A 20,036-nucleotide genomic window follows, 5' to 3' on the forward strand; every position below is an offset into this window, starting at 1 on the left:
AACGGCAAAGTGCAGTCTTTAGTCTATCAGCAACCCAGACAATGGTGTACATAAGGCTCAGGTATATTTTTAGAAGTACGGAACATGTCTGAATGGGCCTCTGCTGGCCGAAAGATTAGGTCAAAAACATCTTGAACAATATCCTGACAGAGGCCTTCTACTCCAGATGAGATTCCTTTTTGGTTCTTGACGTGGCACCTTTAAGTTCATTATATGTAATCGGTATATTTAAAGGGGGAGAAGCATTTACCCATGATCCGTCATGATGAGATCATGTCAAGGAAATGGATGAAATATTAATGAATTATCAAATGTGATCTATATTCATCAGAATAAACTTCGATTTATATTTTATCACGTTTAGGTCAGTTGTTGTTTGAAATTTAACGCTATACACCAGTTTTATGAATCGATCTGAACCAGACAATCCAGTGGTTGACATGCTTATAGATCACGCACTTGGGATATGTTGATATGCAACCAGGCAAGTCACTGCAGACCCAGTGCATTTGGAAGAAAGGGTATCATAGCTGGGTTTTGGACCTTAAGTTTGCAGTGTTTCGGCAGCTGTTTTAAGCACAGTAATGTTTTGGATAACGTTTGAATTTTTTTTGGTCAAATCCAATTTTCAAGTGTATACTTCTTTTTCCCGTCAGTGTATGTGGGCATTATATTATATCACATTCCTCCCATATTGCGCAGTTTTCTCTCAGCAATGCATTTGTAACTCAACAACACCTTGGATAATCTGGCTAATTTAATTGACCACAATAACCTACTTAACGCCATGGAATGGCAGCCTGACAGATTTCACACGTTGCGCAGCGTGAAGCAACCCCACGCCGCGTTAACCACTGGATGACTTCATGGGGGGTCTCCTTCTTCAGATCAAGAAGTGCCAATAACTGGAAGACTCCTTCCTGGCGTGATGCAGGTGGATGCACGGAAACCGCGTGATTGGAATTTAATAATTAATCGAGTCCTTTCTTGAGAGTCAACAATCACACAGCAGTTCTCCAGAGCGCCAAATCCCAAGGGACGCGAACACGGGTCCCAAATAACTTAATTAAGCTTAAATATTCTGCCTTGATTGTGCTTGAATTAATCTTTGATAGAAGTCTCATTACTGTATCTGTGAGGGATATGGGAAGGCTGGTCGCTAAAGTTTCTTTAGTTGCCGAATTTTCCTTCCCCTTGTGCAGTTGGGACGCTACGGACAAAACTATTGGAGAGGTGTTCGGTGTCCCCAGTTCTGGCCATGCATATGGCTGGTTACCGCTTACTAGCACTGGTACTAGCAGTTTGGGGAGTTTGTATAGGTAGGTATATTTGCATTGAAAACATCAAATGTTTACAGGTGTTTTTTCTCGATTATTTAAAAATGAAAGGGCAACGAATGGCACAGTCGAAATAGCAAATGTTAACGTTACGGAATTAGTGAAAATTCTTTTTTTAAAGTTATTATACTTCTTCAAATAACTGACAACTTGACATTTGATCAGGTAACTAAGTATGGCTAGCGTGACATAAATTCTAACTATGACCAACGGAGAATGTTTCACCATATGATTGATTTGTCTTAACCATCATCATACCCGTGCTCGTGGGTTTCACCGAAGTGGCTAACGTCTTAGACCTGCATCACTTCGGGCTTTCCTCCCACATTAAGCTGACACACGGTGATATAACTGGACTCCTGTTAAAAGCGACGTTAACCCCAACTCACTCACTTAACCATCATCTCGTGAGAAAGTCAGCTTAGGTCTAAGAAATGCTTATGTTCAAATAGTTGGAGGGGAAACGCTCCCTAATCCGCCCCTCGCACCTTTAGCCTCAGCTCGATATTGGATGTTTATTAAGTATAAAATATACAAGTGTTGAAGAGAACAATGTTCATTTTAAACCCAAATAAACACTCCTGTCTAAATGCTTTGCCCAATTCTTAAACTGTGCAGACTTGTGTAAAAAAGGGCCTTAACATACCCCTCCTTATGTTTAGTTGATTTGTGAAAATGCCTTAACTGTTTAAATTGACCGTGATGTAATATTGACACAGAAAGTCTAACAATATTATCTAAAGGGAATTGATAGCGAAGCGAAGTACAGCGGACGCGTCATAGTAAACCCTTGAATAGTTTCTTTAAACCCTATGTCATCGCATTAATGCTAAAGAACCATTATACTGGTGTTGAGAAAATAACATTTTTGAGGCTGCAAAAGCAATTGTTATATATTTCAGAAATTTTATTGAAAAAATAATATTGATATACTTTTAGAATGAAAGGACAGGGTATGATTGAACCTCTTTTTGTCCAAATCGAAACGGCAGATTGTAAAGACGTGATTAAACTATTTAAAATGTATCACACATGTTCAGACAACTTGTAAAACATACAGCGAAATCATGTCAACTTTTATGTTTCAGAAAACAAAACTATTATCTCAATAGTGTTCCTACAATCGATCAAGATACTGTAACGGTTAATAAATTGTGTATATTCAAGAAAAATGAGGTTCCGTATTTTGAGATGACATTTGTGTACGTCCGACATAGCCAGGTGTAATTAGCCATAGTGCCGCTGTGCAGGTGTATTTGTATCTCCCTGGGGATCCTGGGTTAGATGGGGTCCCAGCATCCTGTGTTTGTCGTAAGAGGAGACTAAGTGGATCGGATGGTAACACGCGATGATTTGGGTGTGATCGCCGTTGGGTCAAAACATCAATCCCCATATTGTCTGGGTCTCAGTCAGTTTTTGAATGGCCGCCGTGATAGAGTTGGAAACTGCTGACTGGTCTAGAGCAACAAACAATTAGAAATTAGTAGGCATGTAGACAAGTGGGTAGTGCAACAACTTTAACTGACTAGCTCAAATCGTTGTCTTGTTGTAAATGTGTGCCAGGAATGTACAGTTTCTAGTTTATAAATAAGTTTTTTGCTGTTGTTGCTGCATCATGTATTAAAACGTATCTATTTATATGATTATACAACAAGCATCTTAATGCGTCATTGTCATTACCTTGTACAGCCGGTCGTAACGTTGTTCAGTCGGTCATTACCTTGTACAGTCAGTCGTAACCTTGTACAGTCGGTGGTAACCTTGTACAGTCGGTCGTAACCTTGTACAGTCGGTCGTAACCTTGTACAGTCGGTCGTAACCTTGTACAGTCGGTCGTAACCTTGTACAGTCGGTCGTAACCTTGTACAGTTGGTCGTTACCTTGTACAGTTGGTCGTAACCATGTACAGTCGGTCGTAACCTTGTACAGTTGGTCGTTACCTTGTACAGTTGGTCGTAACCTTGTACAGTCGGTCATAACCTTGTACAGTCGGTCGTAACCTTGTACATTCGGTCGTAACCTTGTACAGTCGGTCGTAACCTTGTACAGTCGGTAAGATTCATTCGGTCGTAACCGGTCACAAACTGATACGTCAATGTAAAAACTGCAAAAACCATCACGCCTCCCTCCACACAAATAAAATCAAGAAGCTCATCATACCATTGTTTTTCTTGCCTAATATATCTTATTATTGTTTCTAACAGGAAATGTCGATGGTCAGAATGACCCAACGCTGAAGTATTACGAAAATGAAACAACTCTTTTCATCGTGAACAAGAGCCTCCTCGGGTCATTCGCTGACCTCGGGGCCTTCCCTCACTGGTGTTCTGGCAACATCAGTGATTGCAACGATGGCTTCACTCTGGCAGTCTGGGTTAAACCATTCGCCGCAAATGCAGAGGCAAAAAAAGTGGTCATAATATCAAACGGCGGCCATGCAGCAGACGGAGACGGATATTACGTCACACAGGTGTATGGGAACCAATACGAGGCTGGTGTCAAATATGACGGCAATGTGTGGAAGGTCAAGTTCAGTTTGACGTCCGATGAGTGGGTCCATCTTGCTTTGAGCTGGTCGTCTAGCCTTGGCTTAACAGTATACGTGGACGGCTTGGTGGAGAATACAGAGACAAGCATTGACGTACGCGATGTTGCAACGTCCGACTATGTGGGAGAATATGGCATTGTTGTGGGACTTGATGAGTACGGACTTCCGTTGACGTCAGTGTCGAGGTTTCTCATGTCAAGCGTCGATGTCTACAACAACATCAACGTGGCAAGTAACCTCGTCAAGCTTGTGGGTGAGTTCTACACATCAACAACGGATCATTTTACAAGAGAACCTGTTTCCCGAACGGTGTTAAAATCTCAGCTTTGCTTAGCCTATAATCATGTTTAAGAAACAGCGCAGGCCAAGCTATAAATGGCTAATTCTAGACTTAACCTCACAAAGATAGCTGCATGCCACTACATTGGAAAGAAATCCATGTATACGTATATAATTACATATACATATAAAAACACTTAAACAATTTATATCTTGGTTAAATATAATACAATCCGATATACTCTTCTTATACGATTCTCAATATTTAACAATATTGACCTGGACAGCTTTAGCGACAGGAACCGTACACAAAGCACATATGTACATACGTGCAGTTCCACCATAGTGATAATAATTAATTGTACCATATTTTAATCGCCTTGATCATGAAATTATAGGTTATTCAATTATCCCGATGCTTATTAAGAGTTTATGTCAAATATTGTATCCACTAACTATAACAAACTATGATGATGATGATGATGATGATGATAGAGTGTTTATCTCAGATTATATGGGGAAAAGATAAATGCCTTGGATCAGTTGTTCAGCAATGATCATAATTGATTCAGGGGCCCTGGAAATAATAATGCAATTGGCGATCCAAAGCGCTGCATGTTAAATACATTAGCGAGATTTGTAAAGATACAATTTGCATGACGTAAGGAGGTAGTTTATAATGAAATGATGGTACACGACTTACACGTGCAGACGCAGACGCACGCACACACATATGTACTTGGTTTTAGAACTCATGTTTTAAGCGATCTAATGTGTTCCCCAGAAATGCACACATTGTACCCATGTGAGGAATCGAACCCGGTCCTTTGGCGTTGCGAGCGAACGCTTTAACCACTGGGCTACCCCGCCGCTCCGTTACATACAGCTATGGATTTGTTTCTATACATAACGTATACATAAAAGTACGAGTATCCGAGAAAAAACGTATGGCACATAGCGTCAATTTGTTGCACAGGTATCCGAGTAAAATGCATGGCGGTGATTTGGTGAATCTGTACCACCATAGAAAAATATGTCATCGCCCTCAAACACTGTACAATTATTTCAATATGTCAGGAATATGAGATGTATGACGAAAACGAATTGTTGTGTTGAATATGCAATATGCGATTGGTGTGTTGGTGAAATAAATCTTAAGTTGGTACTGAAAAACTAGCAATTGCTCGTGGAATCAGTGGTAATGTCACCACGGTGCCAAGAATCATCCTTCGTGTGTGTTCGAACCGGGATCATCTGAACTAAATAGCACCGAGTCGCCGAGCTATATCCTTGATATCGCAGCGTGTCAGCGTGGTGGGGAATGTCAAACAATGCACGTCGTTAACGTTAAACACATTGGGGAAACTCATAAGCTGACAGTCCAACAATCATAATCCGAGTAAAGTCTGGACGTCGAACACATGACCAGCGGATCCTTAATTTAAGTACGGAAGCCTATTTTCTTTTAAATTTCAAGATACTTAAAATCATTATGTAATTTCACGATACATAAGTTGAAATTTCAAGAGACAGATCTTGAAATTTCTAGATAATGAGTTGAAATTTCAAGATATTAACTTGAAATTTAAACTTATTATCTTGAAATTTCAAGATGATACGAATACATAGTGTGCATGTTCTGTTAGCTCATAGTGCACTGGTGATGGCAAGTTGTGAACATGTAGTAATGGTGACAAAATGTCAGCTCATTTTCTTGGAATTTTAACTTTTGTATCTTGAAATTGAAACTTAGTCTCTAGAAATTTCAAGAAAATATAGAAAAGCAAATATGACTAAAAGGATAACGTATTTAAGATAAGCATCTATGGACACTGAAGGTGACCCACCTGTAGTTCGACACACTGATTTCAATGGGCGCAAACAGACCCTAAATATACATCTGTTTTCGGTAACCCGATCGAACCATTAATTCACTTTGTGAACCTGTGGTTTAGTCGACAGAATACTCATCAAAACATAATTTATAAAGAAAAGATATAATATCTTTACTTGCTATAACTACCGTTTTATATATGTGAAGGACATTATATGCAATACATAAAAATATGTATAATTTTGGCCCGTTACATACTAGTATCTATCGGTTGGTACCGTTCCGTAAAGCGACCTCAACACTTAGGCGATCGTTACTCCCATATACGTCTTCAGCAACCCATGCTTGCCGTAAAAAGCGACTATACTTGTCGTAAGAGGAGACTAACGGGATCGGGTGGTAAGGGTCGCTGACTTGGTTGATGCATGTCATCGTATTCCAATTGTGTGGATCGATGCTCATGATATCAATCACTGGATTGTCTGGTCCAGACTCGATTATTTACAGACTCCGTCATATACCTGGAATATTGCTGAGTGCGGCGTTAAACAACAAACCAACTCCCATATACTTCGACATAGACTTACAACAGCTGTAAGGCTAGGCTAGCTTATCCAGGTCGCTGGAGGGCGTCCACTCGTCTATTAACGCTTACTGTTTTAATCAGATTTAAATATGTATCATATACCAACACAAACGAGGCGCAGAACATGCCCTGGGAAATACCACTGTTTGCCTATGTTAGTTGCTTTATTCATTAATGTCAACACACATTTGAAATCAACAGTAGAAATTAATTATCATGGACAGTATGCCTCTGATAATATAACCATTGATGGAACTCAGTCCAGCCTCAGGCATTGCGCTCTGAATCATTCACGAAGTCGGATGAACTCATCGTAGATGATGGATGAGGCATTGATCTACATCCCTGGGTAACAAGTTTACTACTTGGATTAAAAGGGGGCCACCCGCAACAGTCACGTGCCCAGGCTACATGTGCAGAGTTGCGTCCCTTAGGCGAGCAACTTTATATAGGCTTCACCACCCCCACCGTAAATGATAGGAATAAAACTTGCCGGGACCACCGAATAACCCGAAAATAATACCCAAAAGGGACAGAACACTCTCCATTAGCTTTAGTTCAATTAATATTTATATAACTTATTTATTTTAAAGTTCATTAATTTTTATATTTCACTTGGAGCACTTGGAGAAAACTTGAGCAAGTGGCATTCTAACAATAACTGAATAATGTAGAACTATTTTCCAACAACACATATCCAGGGCTCGATTTAAGGAACTTGACTTAACTTGCACCAGGTGCATGTTGTCATGAAATTAACAAGATTTTTATTTATATAACTTATTTATTTTAAAGTTAATTAATTTTTATATTTCACTTGGAATTTCAGTCTTGATTTTTTTTGTATGAAGGACATATTTGATAATTAAGGATTTATTGAAACTAGTATGTGATACATGTCTCTACACTACATACTGTTGAAAGATTCACGCAGTATAAACGGGTTTAGAATATATTGCATAACTGTATGAAATTCATGCCTAAACGGTGGACAAAGTCACACGTGAGGCAGAGAACATTTCAAGCTTTTGCTGAGTAATAAAACTCTCACCTAAGCCGCGTCGCTTAGAAACTGTAAATACATGCTGCGTATAATCTTAAATGGTGGCCATCAACTTCAGTATAAAAGACGAAACTAGCATCGAAAATTAAAAATCTTCTATTGCAATCTTGCGTGCAAAAGCCGCCAAGTGCACGAAACCCACTAGATCTTTATCGATTAAATGGGTATCGATCTCTCGAATCAATAATGGACGCACCCTCAATCCTGTTCCGGTGTAGATGTCGTGCATGACGTCAACGTTGTTTACCCCTCGCGTGACAAGGCGACGTTAACGACGGAGATTAATTAATTCTTATCGCCAGGAAATTTGGCCGCTCCAGGATTGGCTGTGTTCATTTGCGACGTAGGCGATGCATGTGTGGGGGGATTGCACGGGCGTCACACGATTCGCCAATTAAAGTCCCGTTACGCACTTGATGTATTGTTTATGTGTAGACCGTTAAATGTAATTGTTTTTTTTGTACTTAAATGAATTGTTACTTTTGAAGAAAGTACATATAGTTTCTGCTCGGGGATAAAATTCCTTTGTCGATTACCCAAGAGAGTTCTTCATGAGCCTGTTTGATCGAAAGAAGTACACTATATTATAGCCTATTGTGTAATGGTATTTATTTCGTTGTCGTTCATCGCGTCCAGTGGGAGTGTTTGTTGTGACAGAGAACATGCACACTTTTCAATCATTCAACACGCGCGTTAGTCCAATGTCTCATATAAAGAAGGGGCAGGGCGCGCGGGTGGCCCAGTCGCCTTGGGCGCAGCAATTGGCTCTGCAGAGTTGCGTCCCTTAGGCGTGCCAGAACCAAATGATCGTGGATTCGAATTCCCGATTCACCCTATGTCTCTAGGTTTGTCGGCGCCACACCCGTGCTCGTGGGTTCTCGTCAAAATGGTAACACCTAAGACCTGCACTACGTTTGGCTTTCCGCCAATATTTAGATGACTCACCGTGATATAATTGGAATATAACTAAAAGTGGCGTTAAACCCACTCACTCACACATCATCTTCTATTACCAAGCACTCATCTACATTGAGCTATCTGCAAAACAAGAAAACGTGAGCAAGTGGCATCCTAATAATAATTGAATAACTGTAGAACTATTTTCCAACAACACATATCCAAGGCTCGATTTAAGGAATTTGACTTAATTTGCAACAGGTGCATGTTGACATGAAAATCGAGTTGCACCAGACAAAACCAGGTTGCACCTTGGTCCCATAAATTTATCAAAGTTGAAACAGTGATGCATAAACTATTCTACAAATAATAAAACTTAGAGGAATTGAGTTGGTTCAAACATCGTTGTTGTGTGGACAAGTATTGGTTACTCAGACACAAGTTTGAATTCTTTTACATGCACCTGATTCATGTAGACATAAATATTAAGTTGCATATTTTAATAATAGGTTGCACTGGTGCATGTTTTATACAGCTAAATCGAACCCTGCGTATCGTAAAATGCAAAACCACAAAATTGTCGTTCACCGTAAACATTATTCATTTTTTTAGTTAGGGAAGATATATAATGTGTTTTGATTTTGATCTGAGAGAAATACCATGATGTCAGCATGGCGTCCTGGGTGCCGTTGTACAAAGCGAGCTTAGCGCTAAGGTGTTCGTAACTCACATACATTAACATTGACTTTCTTTTGTTGTGTACAAGGACCCCAGGATTATATATCTAGTTTATGGCATACCACGCACTTATACCCCTTATACTATGCGCCTCTATACATATGTGTGTATGTGTGCATACGTGTGTAGAAATACAAAGGTGAATATACTTGTCATGCGAACGCGTTCACTCGTGTGTGTATATTTACACCAGGAGCAAATTTGCATCATGTATGGAGCAGGTGCAAATGTAAATGTAACTTTGCACTGTGTGTATATGTTTGCATTGTGAAAAATTATGGTAACGTAAGAGGATGGTCTAATTAATATCTGTTCTTTTGCCAACACGAAACAAATTGTCAACAGTTGCCAACTATTATGCGTTTATACAAAGTTGAGCGGACGGTGTTTTATTTTGGTTTCAAGGAGTCAAAACTTTGTGTACAAATTAAATCAAACACATTTCGCTTCACGCGAAAATTTTCGGTACAGTAACTCTCTTCTCATTCAACGTTGATTGGAAAACAACCTGTTTTATGAACAGACTGTCGAATATGTGTCCCTTACACAATTTATATACTTTATTTACACACCTCGGATGCTTTTCATGTGAACGCAAAGTAAATTTACATATACGCACGTTACACATGTGTAAATTTACTTCCGTTAGTAAATGTTGTGCATATGAACGGGTTAGTGTAACTAACTCAGCATGTGTAACACATTTCAGAAGTTGTGGTATAAATGCAGTATGGTAATATTCTACGTCAAATGTTCTGCATTGTTTCTAACCGACTGTTTCATTGAATTACAATTATAAGTATTAAGAAAGAACATGATGTTATAACATATGTTGATATAACTCATTAGAAGTTGTCTGTATATTTTCTGATAACACGTTAGATGACATTATTTTCTGTGTAATGATCGTTTTATTCAATAATACCGAATCCCTCAGTCTGTGACATATTATACCATATGCATTTCGAACAAAATTAAAATATGAATTACAAATAACAGTTTGGGCTTCAAATAAACACCAATACAGACAAAATACAACTGAAAATATTAAAACTGAATCAAAGACAAATGAAATCATTCTTTCTATTTCCAGGTGAAAACGACTCCCTGTTCCTAGGTTGTAATCAGTCACCAGACGTTCCACTGAATCTGACCACGAATGTGTCCACCCTTGACCACCCCATCCACGAATGTCGTCAGTACTGCAAGGACAACAACATGTCCTATGCTTTCCTCCTGGACAACGCGCAGTGCAAATGCTTCAACGGTGACCCCCAGGTCACCACTCCCTCAGGGTGTGTTGCGGGGGACTGGAAAGTGTACGTGGTGTCCCACGTCAAGACCAAACACACAGACATCGTCCTGACCCTGTCGAGCCAACAAATCAGCCCCAGGGGCTACACCAAGCCAGGTGAAGATGTCCTCATCTCGGCGTCCATTAACGTCAATGTTGAAGTCAGTTTCAGCTTCAATTTCATGGATGGGAGCAGTGTTTCTAGTGGGTCCCCGCCGGTTAGTCATTCGTGGACGACTGAAGGCGATTACAACGTGACTGTGTCGACAACGATCGGGTTGATCCACCTGACGAAGAAAATCTTGATCAAGATAGAAGATGTTGATGAAGGCCAAAGCCCCCATCTTGTTGAACTCTCTGGCATCCACTCGAGGGATACGTCTCAAAAATCTGAAATGCAGCTGACTGTGAACGATCCTGCCAACACCAACTGTACTCTGACGTATGGCGACGGTGCTTCTTCCTTCCTGATGTATACAGATTTTATGTCATCACAAGACAGGACTCATGATTACACTGGTATTGGTCAGTATAATACCACAGCCGTCTGTTCTAACCAATATGGGTCCACGGTTGACAATTTCAATTTTCTATCCAAACAATTTTATGAAAAGTTTCAATATATTCAAATCGGTTTGACGGTAAGGTTTGATGTTGTGGGTTCGGCAGCCTTTCTTGACGATCTTGTAACGGAGGTTAGCGGCACCGTGGTAACTCATGTAAAGACGGCGGCTACACAAGTACAGGTTCAAGGCAGCGCCTTTACGACAGGGTCGGACCATAAAGTAGACCTCAAATGGAACGACCAGCTTTTACAGAGAAAGTACATCCGGGCTGAAAGGAGAACCCCGAAACCCAAAATCATTTCTAGTAAGCTGGCTGGACCATGGAATATGACCGTGAACTTTACTATAGAAGTCCCACCGGGAGACTTCCTAGCGGTGACCTTCAACTACGGCAACGGTCAACCGAGTGAGGTGTACTACGTCCACGATTCCACAGAGACTCTGTTCATTCCAGGAGAGGCGGAATACACTAGCCTGGGTGGGTATGGACTCTTTGCGAGGGTTGCTAATGACATCACTTCTGAAATGGTTGGGGAAGAAATGTCTGTGGAAGTTCCCGTGTTCGACATCAGTGTTGCGACAGCCAATGTGACGTCGTTGTCAACTCCGGTCGGACTTACAGTTGATATTAACATGGGAAACAAGGGTCCCCCCAAAGTGGTCTTCACCATTGACTACCGAGATGGAACGGGGGCAAAGATGCATGAATATGACAACACCGACCCCGTCGGTTTCCTCCCCTTCAGCACCGACTACATCTACAGCGACTGGGGCATCTACCGAATCATGGTTACAGCTTCCAACAATATTAGCTCTATGACTGAAGAGGTATTGGTTCAGGTTGGACAGAACATCACAACGATTGACATTGTGTCGAACATTGATAGAATCCCCATCAACGATCAAGTCACCTTTACTGTCACATGCCCCACCGGATCTGACGTCACGTATGACATTGATTTCGGTGACGAAACCAACTTTTCTTTGCCAGAGCTCATTACAGGCGGAATGAAGTCTGATGCACAGACCATCGGGACGGTTATATCTGAGAGTGTTGTCAACATCACGCATACGTATATGGACACTGGCTACTTCAATATAAGTGTGTCAGCCACCAACGATTTCAGTAAGGCAACGGCGCCTTTGTGTCCTACTGTTATTGTAGATGAGATTACAACAACCGGACCTCCGATCTGTTCTATCCCAACTGTATCCTTCAGGAACATTGATCCTACAAGCCAGACCAGTCCAGCCGAGCACAAACGGTCAGAGGAGATGGTGGTTACAGTAGATACTGACCTCAACTGCAGACAGAACTCAACGGCCAATTTCTCCTGGAAGGCAATGAAGGTCACCATTGACCAGGGCACGCAGACGGAGACCCAAGTCCATGAGATTTGCAAGTTTCAGGAGACCAACAACACCCTGACTATCCCCCCTCTAGGGCTCTCGTACGGGCTGTACAAAATCACAGTAACTGTGGCTCCTGTTGGGCATGATCTGATCAGTGCATCACATGACCTGTACCTCCGTATCATCATGTCTGAGCCAGTTGCTAAAATCCTCGGCGGGGACGTCCAAACCTTCCTCATCTACGCAAACGCCATCTTAGACGTTTCGGCGTCTCGCGATCCGGATTTAACGAGTAACGTTAGAAATGGTCTAATCTACGACATGTTCTTTCTCCCAAGTACTGACCTAGACGCTGCTAAAGTTTTGTCATTGGCGCAATTAAAATCTCAATCAACCTTACGCCACACAGATACTTTATATAAAGGACAAACCAAAAATCCTTTAGGTATATACGAAAAAGGACGTGTTTTCAATGACAGTGCGAGCCTCCCCGATGCACTCACCAGATACAACGCCAAAATTTCCTTCCCTGCAAGTTACTTTGTCACGGACTATTTCTCGTTCGGGATCATCTTATACATAACCCGAAGCAACTTGATGTCAGTGACTTCTCAGATCATTGACATCAGGAAGACCAACCAGAGTCTCGACGACCTCTCATCCCTCCTCGACATGGCTCGAAACGCCGACCCCGACACCGCCATCAGACTCTGCGATGGTGCAGCTGCAGCCATTCTCAACCAAGAGGTCAGTGAACAAATCTGTTATAGAACTCGTTTAACTCGATACATCGCTTAAGATGAACTAAATACATTTCCAAGCATTATCCTTATCGGCATTTTGATCTGGCATTGTCACTCCGCTTGTCTCGAATTACGAACAATTCACTGATCTTTCAATGGCCCCGAAGACTTCGAGATTTCACTGCATTGTATCCTTAAACGAATTCAGTCACTGATTAAATCTGAAATGCAGGAAGATACGCGGATGTTAATAGTTGGTAGCACTTGCGTATAATTGTTTGTTATGCAAGTAATGATATTTATCATTGTATTTTCATCATGGGATCAACCCTGTAAGTGATGTTTTAAGTAAGTTGACGTGTGACTATTAGGCTGTCTGGCATCTCTTCCCAATACTGGCATTTATACTACTCAAAAGAAGTTAAGATAGATAATCTGCTATGAAATAATCGGGAGGTCCTTAACTTCTTTTGAGTAGTATAGATTGTCATCACCATAACCAACAGATTTACCCATTTATTACGTTATGTCAGAGTAGTTGTCGAACATACGATATACCCTTACTGTATCTTTAATATTCTACTGAAAACGTTTGTGTTCAGGTATCAACGTTTTGTTTTCACAGCGCCATTCAATCACGTCATTGCTTCCGTCACGCTACACCGTCAGCAGAGATAAACCATTTTTGCACTGAAAAGCCATAACAGCCAAATATATTAAAAAAATATAAAGTAACATGGTTAGACCAATATAAACATACCAAACACCAAACATTGTAGAAATCATAACGATCGCTTTACAAACTCGCAATTCTATCATTAAAAAAATATGAGAGTTTTTTACGTTTTTGTAACCGATTGGTATTGTCATTTCCTTGCAGGCATCGTCAGTGGAAGAACAGGAAAAACTGGCAGAGGTAAGACTGTTTGTTTCTGGACCACCACATGCATGATGCTGTTATATCTCATCTTCATCCCAATCACACTGATGGCCCACCTCACACCTTTGTAAAAGAATAATGATGCCTTTGTGGATTTTATTACAAATTTTCATTTTGATTTTATTATAAAATGCTACGTCTTGAAATAAACATGAAAAATGGATCGACTCTACCGAACATTTCTGTTCATGTGGCTTCATATAAAACAATGAGGTTATGGGAATGGCGTGTATATGTTAGGTCCATTCTTGTACACTCTATGACATTTGATATCATGAAATGGGCAAATTCATGCGTCAGCTCCTAGTCAAGCTTATTCGAGATATCGGGAGTAATCGTCCTGTCCGTGTTTCAGTCAACAGAGGCGGTGGTGGATACTCTGGGGTCAGTTGCCAAGAGAGTGGACAATGCCAACCAGGCATCCAAGTGCGCAGGCGCAATAAAGGTCATGACCAGTAACAAAGACATCGTATCAGAAGGGTCAAGGGTAAGAGATCAAAGGTTGCCGTATGACCCCGATGTAATATTTCTACGGGCTTTCGTACATATCATATATGATTTGTATACATACATGAAAACACGTTGTTTCTAAGTAAACACTGTTGCCATTACTGTTTGTACTGCTATACCAAGTATTTCATACATTAATAAGTATCGATGTATATGGTAGGCGAGTGGTCTTGAACGCAATACCCTGAACTGCATTGTTATAAGTACAGGATTTTTGTGTGTGTACATGCTATATATTTTTATATTATTCATATAGTTTGTATTAGAATGTGATACTTGAAATTCACAGTGCATTGTTTTTCATTGTATAACAAGAACGACAGATATTTGTCAACTGATAACACAAAATTGTAAGTACGAAAATGTTCAGTGTTGATAAACGAAACTAGCCATTGATACTGATGCTGTTCTATTAGTCGTCCGCCGCTGACGCGTTCGTGAATCTGGCAAATGGTACCTCTAACATGGAAGATGCGACAGTAGATGATGCAGAGAACTTTGCTGGAGGTAACTATTTTCAGACTCATCGGTTTTTCTGTGTAACGCCGCTCACTCGACACCGGTAGACCTGAGTTGGAGGGACAGGGTGGGATTTGTGGGGAGATACTGATGCGAGATGGGGTGGTTTTCCCATTGGAAGATATGATCAGATTTGGACATCAGTTTGGCTTCAAAGGTAAATTATATTTCGTACAACTGAAACTCCCGGACAAGTAACAGTGAGACGATTACAGAATATTGGTGGTCGTAGTGGGAGATGGGTGCGGGGGGGGGGGGAATGGGGGAGGAGGAAGAATATGCATGTCAGGTTAAATACAATGAAATCCCGTAAGTCTGAATGATACCGTTAGTCGAAGAAAGTAATCCATATTTATATTTATGGGATGTCCCTTTGTAGATATGTTCTAAATGGTGTTTCCAAAGTAATTGTCAGGAATATGTGATCTCGGGAATAAGATTATCATCTCAGCAGATGAAATGTCATTCCTTCTCCTGTTTGGTTTGAGCGGCAGGAGTATGATGGGGGAGGAGGAGGAATATGCATGTCAGGTTAAATACAATGAAATCCCGTAAGTCTGAATGATACCGTTAGTCGAAGAAAGTAATCCATATTTATATTTATGGGATGTCCCTTTGTAGATATGTTCTAAATGGTGTTTCCAAAGTAATTGTCAGGAATATGTGATCTCGGGAATAAGATTTTCATCTCAGCAGATGAAATGTTATTCCTTCTCCTGTGTTGGGTTTTGAGCGACGATGCACAGTGAAGCTACACGTGTGTGTTTGAACATGCACACTGTCGCATGCCGCTAATACATGTATCCTTCTCAGTAAAACCAGCGGATTGTCATGTATCTTTGCAAATGAACCTATTAACAGAGTGTTGGTGAATAGGCACTTGTGATGACGTAATAGCGGCATAATGAGTATTATTCGTAGCAACGCTTACCGCTACAGCCAGTGACATCATCGTGTCTAGTTGTCTCCCTTAGTAGTGGCAAGATCTGCTGGTCAACCTCAGATTCGCTCATAATATATCATCCATGGTCTGTCAGCACCATACCCACTCGTTGATTTCACCAAGAAGTAACCGTTTAGCGACATGCATCGCCACATTAAACTGACACGCCGTGGATTAACTAAAGAACACAGATTAACTAAAACAACAAGAAACAAAAACAAACAAATGTAAAGAAGGAATAGATACTCCACCTGAACGCTTTATAATGGATTATCGAAATTCGTTTCTGTATAAACATTTCGTGCTGATAACTGATGATTGCTATTGAAAAATAGTCCCTAAAGGCCGTGAAGATCAAAAGAGTTATTGCATTGAACAACGAAAGCAATAGAAAACCTATGCAATAATACCTGGGCCCACTTGCACAAAGCGATCTCAGCGCTAAGATGATCGTAACTCCCATACTTTAACATAGGCTTACAATAGTTGTAGCGCTAAGATCGCTTCGTGCAAGTGGGCCCTGGTGTTCACACCACCACACATAAACACACATACTAACCCTTAGTCTCTGAAAATACATAATTTTGATGGAAACAAACAATTCAATTTAAATGGAATAGGAGCCCCAGTGAGATGTGGGAACCTGTGGAAAATCTAGACTTGATCGATTTACAGAAAGGGATGGGATTAAGGAAAAATAATATGGTTCAGGGACTGTGAGACAGACAAATACCCGCTAACAATATGACTATGAGAGCCAACTCTTGCCTCCATCTCATGAATATTCGGTTCGAATACAGCTGCCAATAGGTTCTGCTTTAGCTGGAAATGCTTTTGTCGCAACGCGCACATGCTTCATGTCTATGAAGAAGAGTCGTTGTGTGCACGTAGTCAGTAGTGTTTGTTGTTGTAGAGTGAGTGAGTGAGTGAGTGAGTGAGTGAGTGAGTGAGTGTGGTTTTACCCCGCTTTTAGCAATATTCCAGCAATATCCCGGCGGGGTACACCAGAAATTGGCTTCACACATTGTACCCACGTCGGGAATCGGACCCGGGTCTTCGGCGTGACGAGCGAACGCTTTAACCACTAGGCTACCCGACCACCCCTGTTGTTGTAGAGTTCACATTGTAAATTAAATGGAAATGTTGTAAACAGACTTGAGTGGTACATGCGTTTTCCACAAAAACGGATATTTAAGACTTGGATAATGTTTAATGCTGTGTACCACCCAAATGACTCACTACATATAGCTGTTAAAGGTGTTTGTCCCTCGTTATTCAAGAGACCAGTGCACATGGATTCGTTTTAACATGCAATACCATGGCAACGCTACTGCGGACGCATGCTGTGTAGCACATTTTTGGTTTAAACCAGTTATCGCTTTGAAAGTATATTCCTGTTCGAAATAACCTACTACCACTAGAAAACAGGATTTGCTCAAACGTCTGTGTACGCGTTTGTAGAAATCGTTTATGAAACGATATGAAATGATGTTGAAAATACTTTGTGCATTTCTTTTACACATTTGGATTTGTTTGCTAGAGTGTCTAGGCGGGTTTGACAACATATTCCCTTCAAATGAGGACGCCACCAAACCCAAAAGAGGCCGACGGAAGGACACGTCTGACGCCAACACCAACGACGTCTCAACCGTGCTACCATACACCGGCGAGATGACGACCCCAATGTCCACAGTATCCTCAACGACGGAAGAGACAACGACGCTCCCACCAACAACGACAACGATGGCTACAACAACAACAACCATAGCCAGTACAACATCTGCTAGCGGCCTCGTCATCAACTACGTCGCGGAGGGAGACAGCAGCATCGACGTCGCTGAGAACCTGCTCAACAAGCTCCCAGAGAAGCTGACGTATGATGAGTTATTTTACTACATCTTCGACGATTGCTACCTGTTCAGGAAGGTGATGAAGACAGCGAGGGTTCAGTACACCTGTCCTTGCGTCAGCCCCAAACACATCGATGAGATGATGTGCGCCGGGACGTGGACAAATCAAGAGAAGATATTCGCCACGATGACGTACCTGGAACACCCTGACGACATCTACGACTACTACCTCATCCCCCTCGACGACGCCAAGGCAATACGCGACGAGAAGAAGAGACTTACGGTAATTTCTGCCATTTTAGGTCTATTTTTTTCAATATTCTTTCAAGGACCCATCGTTTTAACGGTGTAGGTTCCTGATGGTGATAGGTGGATTGGGCTATTATACAAATACAGCTGATGAAAACTTTATTTGTAACACACATATTATTCGCATCGGAAAACGTTCAAAGTCGGTTTAATCGTAAAATGAGGGCTGTTACCAGAACGCGTTATTGAGAATGTCTTTGAAATACGTCAAAAAACTATAACACGTCTATATGTTTTTATATTAATTGCTTTTAATATATTTAAATACAATATATAAGTTCCACAAAATATTAGTATACCGAGCCAAATGCGGATTATAGAAATGGCCACGAACTTGTACCATGATATTGGTCTTAATTTCAGGTATTATGTTTTATGACAATGGAATGTGGACATTCTGGGTGAGAATAGGTCCCCGGTAACTTCTGCTGGTCGTAAGAGGCGACTGTATGGATCAGACGGATCATCTTCCCTAGGCAAGGGTGTTAACTGAATACAAAAGTCCAGTTTCCTGGTTGCAAATCCTGCAGTCGATCGAAATCTGCACGTTGGAATCCTTGTTGTTTACGGACAAGATATGCATAGACTCGTTAGTCCAGCCAAATGTAACTCGGGAATTCCAAACTAGTTCGGCAAAGATTGAAACTGGACTCTTACAGTCAGTTAACTCCCTTGCCTCGGGAGGATGGTCCGTCCCCAGCTGATCGTTGCTCATAATCATTGATCTGTCTGGTCCAGACTCGATTATTTACAGACAGCCGCCATATAGCTGGACTATTGCTGTGTGGCGTTAAACAACAAACACATAAACAGTTGTGGCGACAGTGAAGACATGGTAATACCTTCCAGTTGGCTGCAACTGTTGCTTAATGTTGACAAATGTCATCAATATAATGCAGGTGATGATGTCTTTTCTTAACAAATATTGTGATGCTGTTTGATGGTGATGTCCGTTGTTAAGGACGCCGTGGTGGCCAAGTCCGGCTCCAACGCTCTATCAACAGTGGCCGATACTGTGAACAACAAGGCCCCAGAAGACGACGACAAGGAGCGGACCTTCAACTCCAACAGACTCGGACTTAAGGTGCAGAAACTCAGCGTCAACAAGAACAACGGGACAAAGAACTCCACAGGTGAAGCACACAGATTGATTCCATTAAGATGTGTTTAAATATATTTTATTGTCAGAAGAGAAGTGGTTCAGGAGCAAGATGTGAAATTTCCACGGTCGTCTTCATTATACATACTTGTTTCAACGCATTATCATGTCTACCCGTGACAGTCCGGGTTAGAATAGGTCTTCACCAACCCATGCTTGTTGTTAGAGGCGACACTGTTTGTCGTAAGAGGCGAATATGCTTGTCGTAAGAGGCAAATATGCTTGTCGTAAGAGGCGATTTACGGTGTCCGGTGGTCAGGCTCGCTGACTTAGTTGATGCATGTCATCGTATCATGGATCGATGTTCATGATATCAATCACTGGTTTGTCTGGTCCAGAGTCGATTATTTACAGACCGCCGTCAAATAGCTGGATGATGATTATGATGTTTGTTGTTTAACACCGCACACAGCAATTTTCCAGCTATATTACGGCGGTCTGTAAATAATCGAGTCTGGACCAGACAATCCATTCACTGACATCATGGGCATCGATCCACGCAATTGGGGTACGATCACATGCATCAACTAAGTCAGCGAGCCTAACCACCCGGTCCCGGTCGCCTTTT

The 20,036-nt window shown here is 41.3% G+C and overlaps 1 protein-coding gene across 1 annotated transcript in view; it reads left to right on the forward strand.

Annotated features, from left to right (window-relative positions):
- The first annotated feature begins 1,221 nt into the window (after positions 1-1,221).
- LOC139468229 (uncharacterized) overlaps positions 1,222-20,036 on the forward strand; it is a 36,586-nt gene continuing 17,771 nt past the window's right edge. Inside the window, exons 1-8 of the mRNA XM_071250059.1 lie at positions 1,222-1,319; positions 3,542-4,138; positions 10,376-13,242; positions 14,119-14,154; positions 14,534-14,665; positions 15,105-15,195; positions 17,691-18,283; positions 19,271-19,442. Coding sequence (XP_071106160.1) covers positions 1,259-1,319; positions 3,542-4,138; positions 10,376-13,242; positions 14,119-14,154; positions 14,534-14,665; positions 15,105-15,195; positions 17,691-18,283; positions 19,271-19,442 — 4,549 coding nt within the window. The 5' untranslated portion in view covers positions 1,222-1,258. The remainder of the gene's footprint in view (positions 1,320-3,541; positions 4,139-10,375; positions 13,243-14,118; positions 14,155-14,533; positions 14,666-15,104; positions 15,196-17,690; positions 18,284-19,270; positions 19,443-20,036) is intronic.

The sequence above is a fragment of the Haliotis cracherodii genome, unplaced genomic scaffold, assembly GCF_022045235.1.
Source record: "Haliotis cracherodii isolate W230 unplaced genomic scaffold, xgHalCrac1.p SCAF_2, whole genome shotgun sequence".
Lineage (NCBI taxonomy): Eukaryota > Metazoa > Mollusca > Gastropoda > Lepetellida > Haliotidae > Haliotis > Haliotis cracherodii.